The following is a 10,224-nucleotide window of genomic DNA, read 5'->3' on the forward strand; positions in this document are numbered from 1 at the left end:
TGATGTCAATTGTTAATGAATTTCTATAACTAAAAATAAATAAATGAAAAAAACCATGATAAAAAAAGTCAAATGATTATTGTCAACTAGCTAAATGCTTAAACGAATTACACTCGAGAAAGAAAGGAAACTACAAAGGAATTGAACTAATCGATTTAACTCACACGACTTGGTTCTATCCCTAGGTTAGAAGCCCTATTTCAGTTCAACGACTATTAACAAACTGAGATTCAAGAATGACACAATCAGTCCCCTCAAGTTTCACAAACACCCCTTGAAGTCATAAACTATAACGAAACCTTCCAACTTTACATAACTTGTCATTAGTTAATTAACCAGTAAGCATGACACAACTTTAACAATCAATCAGTTGAGTCGATCAGTTGACCACCATTGACTTTAACTGAGTTGACTTATGTTGACTATTTCGATATCTAATCTCAAATATTCTGAGTCTTAAAAGAAGAAGAAATAAGTTTAAAAAAGAGAAGGAGAACCCCCCATTAAAGAAAGTTATATAACCGACCATCGCTTAACTTTATATGAATGATTCCATGTGATTCTATGTAACTCCAAAGCAAGCAAATGCATGTACCAAACTAATTTATAGGGATGATTCCATTTCAAATCTCATAACAAACAAAGAGACCCTTAAAACTTTTGTGAATTCAATAACTAAAAGTAGTAAATACATATACATACATATATCTGCGAGAAGTGTTGAAAGTATTTTGAATCATTTATTCATTTATTACACTAGTGATTAATATTGAGACGGTCACAATATGCTAACTAGCTGGGACGCAATAAACTTGGTTAATTAGTGGAGGCGATGACAAGTTTGTAGTTAATAAGCTCTATTTTTATTTTTGAAAGGCCAATTATATTAAAAAAAAGAAAAGGAGGGACAACTAGCAAGAAGCGAGAAGCACGAAACAAGCAACAAAGAAACAAAAGAAAACACAAGTACGAACGCCCTAAAGAGAGAAAATTACGAAATTAAATTTGCACAATTTTTCCCATTCAAGGCTCGATCTCTTAATTACTCCAATGTTTCACCCACATGAAGGATGTCGTTTTGATGTCATTTACCACTTTAGAATTTTGAAAAGGCATATTATTAAAAATGAAGTCATTTCGAGATTTCAAAATCATTCAACATGTGATCACGGATATAGACTGGACCTCAAGGCATTCCTCCTTATTTTTCATGATTTTACCCGGATAGTCTAGAATCTCCTCCACCGTATAAAGTTGGTTGGTTCGGCCTGGTAATTTGACTCATTGGTGTATAATTGTCCGCATCCACTTCGAGGCACAACAATTTACCCAAGGTAATCACTTTTTTTTTAAATCTAGCTACACCATTTTTTAACATCTAAATATTTACACCCTGGTAACTTTTATATTTGTAATTGTTTTCTAATAATTTTAAATCAAGTACTTTATTACCTTTAATTTGATTAAAGAATTGTTAAATATTAGAAGTAGTTTTTCTTTTCTAAATGTTGTTGTACCGCATTTCATCCTCCAATTGTATACATATAGTGTAATTATATACATATAATGTGTAATTATATGCATATGATGTATACTTATAACTTCTAATTATACGGGAGCATATCCCACTTATCTGAAATACACGTGCCACATCCAGATGGCTTCCTATGCACCGAAATTCCGTAATTAGCTAAAAAAATTTTGTGATTGGAAGTGTTAAAGACGAAACAACCACCTTTGTTGGCTTTTGTATAGGTCTATCGTTCAAAAAAAATTATATGTATTGAGACACCTCCCCCCCACCCCACGATACAATCCCAAATAAGGGGAATTGGAGAGCGGGAAAAAGAAGAAAACAAGGAGTGGGGGCTGATTTAGTGGAGGAGTTATTTTGGTAACTGTTTAATTAGGATTAATATTAATAGTAGGGTTTTTTTTCTTTTCTTGTTTAGTATCGTTGTTTTTATTATCAGAATTAGGGTTTTAATCCTTGTAATTGGAGATCAAGCGTATCTCGAATGTGGCTATTTATCTTAGTTCTAGTAATTTAAAGTTTCAGTTTCTATCCCCCCTCCCCCCCCCCCCCCTTTCTGAAATAAGGTCCAAGCTTCACTATTGCGTGAACCATACAATTGTGTGCAAGTCTTTTGTGTATTCGCTTTCAAAAAATTATGTTTTTGTCAGACGCGTTTATCACTTCCGCTTTGATAACTACCTTTAACACTTTTTTTATAATCGTCCGTGTGTACACACATAGAGATAAAGAGAGACTAAACTGAAAACATCTATAATTAAAAACAAAAACATTTATAAAAATATAGTTACAACTTAGGACATGATATTACATGAACTTGGGCATAGTTGCTCTATTTTCTCTCTTCTTCATGTGATTTTCTTGGGGGCAATAGAATAATTTACCTCGTTTATAAAAAACATAAACCCAGGTGCAATTTAAAAAATATGTCAAATCTATCCAAAAGAAAATCAAACCATAAAAGGAAATCATTAAACCCAAAAAAAAAGAAAAAAACTTTTCTTTCATTCCTCAAAGATGCTCTCAAGATGAGGCTTCCACTCGCCAGCCTGAACAGGACTGCGAGCTCTTCGGTGCCCTACCTTTTTCTTATCGGGCACCACCACAACATCAGAAGAGGAACGCAAGTTCTCTTCTGGGACCACCGTCTTTACGGTTTTCTTAACCTTTTTATAATCTTTTTGTGGTGTGTTTCTTTTCTTTTCCGGCACGGATGATGCCGGAATCAAGAAATAAATGCGGCCTCTTTTAAGCTCGGTGCTGTTTGAGAGGATTAATATTCTCCGGACAACACCTTGAGAGCATGGTTTGCTTAAAACATGATTAGGGTAGTTCTTCAAAACATCACCAGCAGTAACTGAACGTGTGATCTCTTCAACGTAGCCATTTAAATGCACTATTCTGATCAAATCAAGGGCCCCACAGGGAAGAACACAAGCCAAACAACACCTTAAACTGTTGCCCATGAAGATAAGATTGATCTGATCCTCTTGTTGGATTGGATCTTAAATGTTTATGGGTTGAATTATTATGTGTTTGTTGCGTGGTTATGGAGAAGGTGATGAAGAAGTTGAATTTATAGAAGGAAGACCGTACAGCTGATCATGGGGTTAGGGGAGTATTATTATATTAATGATGTGGAAATGACGAAAATGCCCTTGGTAGTGCATGTTTCTTGGATCTTACATTATTAATCCTTTTGATATATGTTATTTTTAGTTTTTTAAAGTGGATATTTAATTTGTATGATTAGTTGTGATTATGATTGGGTTCAGTTATCTTAAGGCCTTAGATTATACATATTTATGGTAAATTTGGTGACATTTATTAGAAAGACTTCATGTCCCCTTTCCAATACTCAATACACGTGTTGTCAAGTTTTCTCTCTAAATGAACTTGATTATAATGTTTTATTATGGAGATGTGTTGAGATATTAGATGGTTTAATTAATGAAACCATCCATTTGTATATACAGAGAAAAGTATAAAAATATGACAAGATAAATACTAAATTCATTAACAATACATGATAAATTCCGAAATATGAAGGCATGGCTTTATCAATAAAGTTAACAGCTCGGTTTGAAAGAAAGTTAATTGAAGAGGTATTTCGAAAGAGTAATTAAATAGGACTTAATTATTAGTTTGAATATTTAGAATAATTTTTTGTTTAGTTTTTGAATGTTTTGCAAGTTTATCTAGTTTGTTTGATTGTCTAGAAGTTACCGTCTTCAGTTTGAGTATGTTAAGTGTATGTTTAGTTCAAGTAGGATTATTTGTTGGAGAAACAAATGGAATTTACAACCTTTACCTTTGTTGCGTCGTTGAACTGTGAACACGGAAACGAAAAAATCCGACGTGAATATTATGGGTTGGTAGGTGAGAACAAGGAACAATAATTCCTACGAGGAATTAATTATTATTGTGATTGATAATGGAATTGGAAGGCTGTGGTGATTGAATATTAACTAATCGGAAGAATATTAACAAATCGGAAGAACAGAATATGGGTTATGCCTTCAAAACAATAAACTTAACTAATTCTCTTTTTCTCTTATTAATAATGAAAAACAACTCAAGTATTTATAACCCTAACAATCACACTTTGGCTAGAACTAGGAAACTAAAAAGATAAACATAAACATTTAAATAAATAAAACTTAAATAATAAAATATTTGAATTTTGATCTCCTCTTTATCCTCCCCATGAGATCAACCTAGCCACCCCTCGGTTAATCTTTAACGAATCGGGATTATAATTATCATTCACCCCCTTAATCTTGATTCGTTCCTTTTAGATCTTCAATCCCGAGCAATTTCCTCATCTCTTCAAACTTCAACTTCGGTAGTGCTTTTGTAAGAATATCCGCCTTTTGTTTCTCTCCACTAATGTGCTCAACTTGGACTTCACCACGTTCAATACATTCACGAATGAAGTGAAATCTAATATTAATATGCTTACTTCTTCCATGAAACACGGGATTCTTCATCAGATCGATAGCGGATCTATTATCCACATGTAAAGTCATCACCTTTTCTTCATGCCCAGTCAACTCGCTTAACAATCCCCTTAACCATATAGCTTGACAAGCCGCGGTCGCAGCTGCCATGTACTCAGATTCACATGACGACAAGGCTACGGTTTATTGTTTTTGTGAAAGCCATGAGATCAATGCACCACCATAATAAAACGCCATTCCGGTGGTACCTCGTCCATCCGTTTGATCCATACCGTAACTACTATCACAAAAACCAACCAACTCTCTACTACCGCATCCATACGTTAAACCATATTCACTCGTGCCTTGTACGTATCTTAATATATACTTTAGAATCTGCATATGGGATTGTTTCGGTTCTTGCATAAACCTACTAGCAACACCAACTGAGTAACTCAAATCGGGCCTCGTGTGTGTCAAATACCTTAAGCTACCGATTATTCTTCGATATTCAGTTGCATCAACGGGTTCTCCTTCTTCATCTTTCATCACTTGCAACCGATGTTCCATAGGAAATCGAGTCGGTTTGCACTCGTTTAAACCTGCACTCATCAAAATTTTATTAGCATAAGCTTCTTGTTTCAACTTTATCTTATGCTTCTTTTGGGTTACTTCAATGCCCAAATAATAAGATAACATTCCGAGATCTTGCATCTCGAACTCATTCTTCATTTGACTTTTGAATTTCTCAATCTCGGCTTGACTCGAACCAGTCACGATAAGATCATCGACATATACACCAACAATGAGAATGTCGGTTCTCGTATTCCGCATGTACACCGCAGGTTCTCTTGGACATCGAATAAAATCCAAACCTTTCAACGTCTTGTCGAGTTTTTCGTTCCAAGCTCGTGGGGCTTGGCGAAGACCGTATAAAGCCTTTCGTAACTTATAAACCATACCGTGTTTTCCGGGAACTTCAAATCTACCAGGTTGCTTCACGTACACTTCTTCCTTCAACTCGCCATTTAAGAACGCCGATTTAACGTCCAAATGGTAAACGAACCAACCATAATTTGCCGCGATTGCTAAAATCAAACGTACGGTTTTCATTCTCACCACCGGGGCAAAAACCTCATCAAAGTCTACCCCGTGCTCTTGCACGTACCCCTTCGCGACTAGTCGTGCTTTGTACTTTGTTATTGACCCGTCTGCATCACGTTTGGTTTTAAACACCCACTTCAAACCAATCGCCTTGTGACCCGTTGGTAGGTTACATAAGTCCCACGTATTGTTTTGTTCAATTGAGACTAATTCAGATCTCATTGCTTCTCGCCGTTTCATTGAATTCTTTGCCTCTTCAAAGGTAGCTGGCTCTTCATCTAGGAGAAGACATTCTCCTTCACTCAACATTACATAATCTTCATATCTTTTCGGTGGGACTGATTGACGACCAGTTCTTCGCAGCTCAGGTTTGGGATTTTCTTCCTGTTGGTCTTCAAATTCAGGCACGTTAAGGTTTGTTGGGTCTTTGTTTTCAACTGGAATTTCTTGTTGAACTTCTTCTTGGACATGCTCGATTATAAATTCAACCCATTCAGGTCCGGTTCCGACTTGAAACGAGTCGGTATGTCGAGACCAGTCAAACTTTTGACTTTCTTCGAAACGAACATCCCGGCTCACATAAATACGGTTTTGAGCCGGGGCGTACAACCTATAAGCTTTTGATCCCGGTTCGGTTCCGAGATGTACAACCTCCATACTTCGATCATCTAACTTTTGAAGGTTGACGGTGGGTATCTTCATGTACGTTAAACACCCAAACACTCGTAAGTGTGTTATGTTGGGCTTTCGACCCATCAAGGCTTCGTAGGGGGTTACCGTCTTCAATGCCTTAGTTGGTACCCGATTCAATACGTAAACCGAGTGTCTCACCGTTTCTCCCCATAAATTTTGTGGAAGGTCCATGGCTTTCATCATACTTCTTGTTGTATTTAGGACCGTTCGGTTTCGCCTTTCGACTACACCATTTTGTTGAGGAGAGTAAGGAGCCGTAAACATTCTTTTTATTCCTTCTTGATCACAATATTCGGTGAAAAGTTTGTTGAGAAACTCGCCACCTCGATCACTTCTTAGAGCTTTAACCTTTAACGAATGCTCTAACTCCACTTCTTGTTTGAACTTTTTGAAAATACCCAAAGCATCATTCTTATTTTTAATGGTATAAACCCACATGTACCTTGTATGATCATCTACAAGAAGCATAAAATACCGGTTTCCTCCTAAGGTAGGAGGCGAGATTGGTCCACATAAATCGGTGTGAACCAACTCGAATGGTCTCGTGGCACGGAACATGGTGGCTTTAGGAAACGGGTTTCTACTATGTTTGCCTAGCATACATGCATTGCAAACATGCTCACCATGTAAAGTTTCAATATCACCACGTACCATATTTTTAGACTTCATATTAGTTAATGTTTCAAAACTAACATGACCAAGTCTAGCGTGCCATAGCCATCCTTGGTCTTTAAAGGAAGCTAAAAGACATACCGGGGTTCCGATTCTAAGCTCGATCTTATAAAGACGGTTTGGACTTCTCGGGACTCTCATTAGCAAGCGATCTCCTTCCTCGTATAACCACAAGTGGTCGTTTGCTATCCAAACCTTACACCCTTCTTCGGTTAACTGACCGATGCTCAATATGTTGCTACATAAGTCGGGTATGTAATAAACATCATTCATAACCCGCTGCTCACCATTCTTGCAATCGAAAATAATGGAACCTCTCCCTTTAATATTCACTTTGGACCCGTCTCCAAATTTCACCAAACCGCTCACTCGATAGTCAATTTGGGCAAAGTGGGCTTCACATCCGGTCATGTGATTAGACGCCCCATTATCTAAATACCAAATTGAATCGCTTACCGAGTCGTTTGAGTAACGAATTGGATGAACCTTCTCTTCGTTTAACATAACTTGATCTTTATCAACTTCAACTGAGGCCATCATAAGAGTTGGCGGCTTAGCCTCAGCTTGGTTAAGATTCGCTTCTTGAGTCGGTGGGCTCGGACATTCCCACGCAAAGTGGCCCAAAACATTGCAATTATAACACCGAACACCGCTTTTATCTCTACCATGATTATGATTATTACCTTGATTGCCATCTTTTCCTTGGTTGTTCGTGTTCGGTTGGTTACCGTCTCTTCAGTTATCATTGCTTTGATTAAACCGACCCCTTCCTCTACTCGAACCTCGACCACGGCCCCGTTGGTCATAACCCGAGGAGCCACGACCCCGAGCATAACTTTTTCGGTCATGATCGGTGTCTTTTTTTTCTTGTTTATCGTTTTTGACATACAATAACTTTCTCATCTCGGCCATAGCTTCCTTGCCTTTGATTCTCTCTTCAAAAGCTTTTAACCTTGCTATACAATCTTCAAACACCATAGTGTTAAGATCGGCCCATTGTTCGATAGTTGCTACAATAGAAATAAAACGGTCCGGAACACTATCGAGCAATTTTTTTTACGAGTTCATGTTCTTCCATCGGACTACCCAAACCATCAAATTGCGAGGCGAATTCCGTTACCTTCCCGGCAAAGTCTTCAACGGATTCTTTTTCTCCCATCTTCAATTTATTAAAATCTTGTTTTAACGATCGTAAGCGAGCTTGTTGCACTCGATCGGCACCAAGAAATCTAACCCATAGTGATTCCCAAATCTCTTGAGCATCACGGGTTCTTGCAACTTGCATCAACACGTTTTCCGGTAAGTCTTGGAAAATAATAGCCCTAGCCACCTTGTTCTTTCTCTCGTCTAGGGCTTCACCGGACACCACCTCCCATAATCCTTGAGCATCAAGGATCGATTCCATAATTACAACCCACGTGTTGTAATTTGTTTTTGTCAACTTCGGACACTGCAACGAAGTTGAACTTAGTTCCCTTGCTTGCACAACTTGGTTCGCACCCGCTACCGCGTCTCCCATACTCACCGTCTTCTTTGTTGATTGATCGGAAAACGTGAACCGTACTCCTTACGGCTGAATTGTTTCCCGTCAATCGGATGTGGTTATTCGTCCCACACCGCTCTTTCCCAGAGATCGTAGATCGCCTACGCTCTTGATACCAATTGTTGGAGAAACAAATGGAATTTACAACCTTTACCTTTGTTGCGTCGTTGAACTGTGAACACGGAAACGAAAATATCCGACGTGAATATTATGGGTTGGTAGGTGAGAACAAGGAACAATAATTCCTACGAGGAATTAATTATTATTGTGATTGATAATGGAATTGGAAGGCTGTGGTGATTGAATAATAACTAATCGGAAGAACAGAATATGGGTTATGCCTTCAAAACAATAAACTTAACTAATTCTCTTTTTCTTTTATTAATAATGAAAAACAACTCAAGTATTTATAACCCTAACAATCACACTTTGACTAGAACTAGGAAACTAAAAAGATAAACATAAACATTTAAATAAATAAAACTTAAATAATAAAATATTTGAGTTTTGATCTCCTCCTTATCCTCCCCATGAGATCAACCTAGCCACCCCTCGGTTTATCTTTAACGAATCGGGATTATAATTATCATTATTATGATTTATTTTACTATAGATAGATGGTTACGGGCCATTGTAAGTGTGTCGAGATCAATTTCGTATTCGTGTTCTTGGGACTGATTTTATGTCCGTGTTCTTGAGCCAGATTTCCAACACTAAACAATAGCAATGCATAATTAAAAGTTCTCAACATAGAGATCATCCTATCACATCACAAACATCTCAAGCATTATAGACATTATAGACTTTACATAAGTTGGAAGCCCTCGAACAGTTATAACTATTATGGGCTACTACATTTCATCATTTTGAATCATTCTCCAACAGTTCATGAATCGGGCCGGTGAATTTGCTTAATGGAAGAAACAACTTGGCTATGTCTCATCCTGCATTAACATTACTATGGACGCCTCTATTACCCCATTTAACCATTGGAAATATTTTCACAAGTGTCTGCATGAAGTGACAACACAAAATTCAATTCAAGTTGTTTAAACAAGGAAATATGTATGTAAGCATTTATTACGATTCTTCAAAGAAATTTAACTCAACAAGAGAATCAGGCATTGATGAGACACTAGTTATACTGATTTTTCCAGGACTAACTCCAAGTTACAATGTATTTGCATAATGTTGAAACTAAAGTGCATAAAAGTTGCTTACAATTACTCAACTTTGACCCATTGCAAGTGTACGAGGAGCCCTTTTGATTTTAGAAATGGCAACACTTAAGTTAATTTCAGTTCGAGGGGATAGACATCTTCAATACTCTACATACATACACTCTAAACACGCCATTTTTCATAGGCTAACTTCTCAATTCTATCATTAGTCCATATTCCTAATCCTTCTTTGATTAACATATCTTCCTTTTTGGTTATTTCACCTTCTATGTCATATAATGTTGATCCTTCATCCATGCTTCCTTGTAGATCTTCGCCCCACTCCAACCACATCCCGAATTCTGTTCCTTCTACTTTCCCTCGCCCTTCTCATGTTCTCATTGTGACACTTCTCTAGTCGTATTGTTTTGCATGCCACTTCTGCTTTTACTACTGAACTCATTACTACTTTAATTTCTTTTAGGATTATAATTGGCAAGTATGACTGGACGCTATGTGCACTGAAGTTGTTGCTTTGCATTCTAGCCGAATTTAGGTATTAGTTCCGATTTCTGCTCG

General features: G+C 37.2%; 1 protein-coding gene across 1 annotated transcript; it reads right to left on the reverse strand.

Annotated features, from left to right (window-relative positions):
- Positions 1–2,538: 2,538 nt before the first annotated feature.
- On the reverse strand, positions 2,539–3,000 carry LOC143546096 (uncharacterized). The gene has a single exon (XM_077037836.1). The coding sequence runs from the start codon at positions 2,998–3,000 to the stop codon at positions 2,539–2,541; it is 462 nt and encodes a 153-aa protein (XP_076893951.1).
- Between the last annotated feature and the right edge of the window lie 7,224 nt (positions 3,001–10,224).

Source organism: Bidens hawaiensis, unplaced genomic scaffold, assembly GCF_021521415.1.
Source record: "Bidens hawaiensis isolate Kalapana, Puna unplaced genomic scaffold, B.hawaiensis_p1.1 tig00014205_1, whole genome shotgun sequence".
Taxonomy (NCBI): Eukaryota; Viridiplantae; Streptophyta; class Magnoliopsida; order Asterales; family Asteraceae; genus Bidens; species Bidens hawaiensis.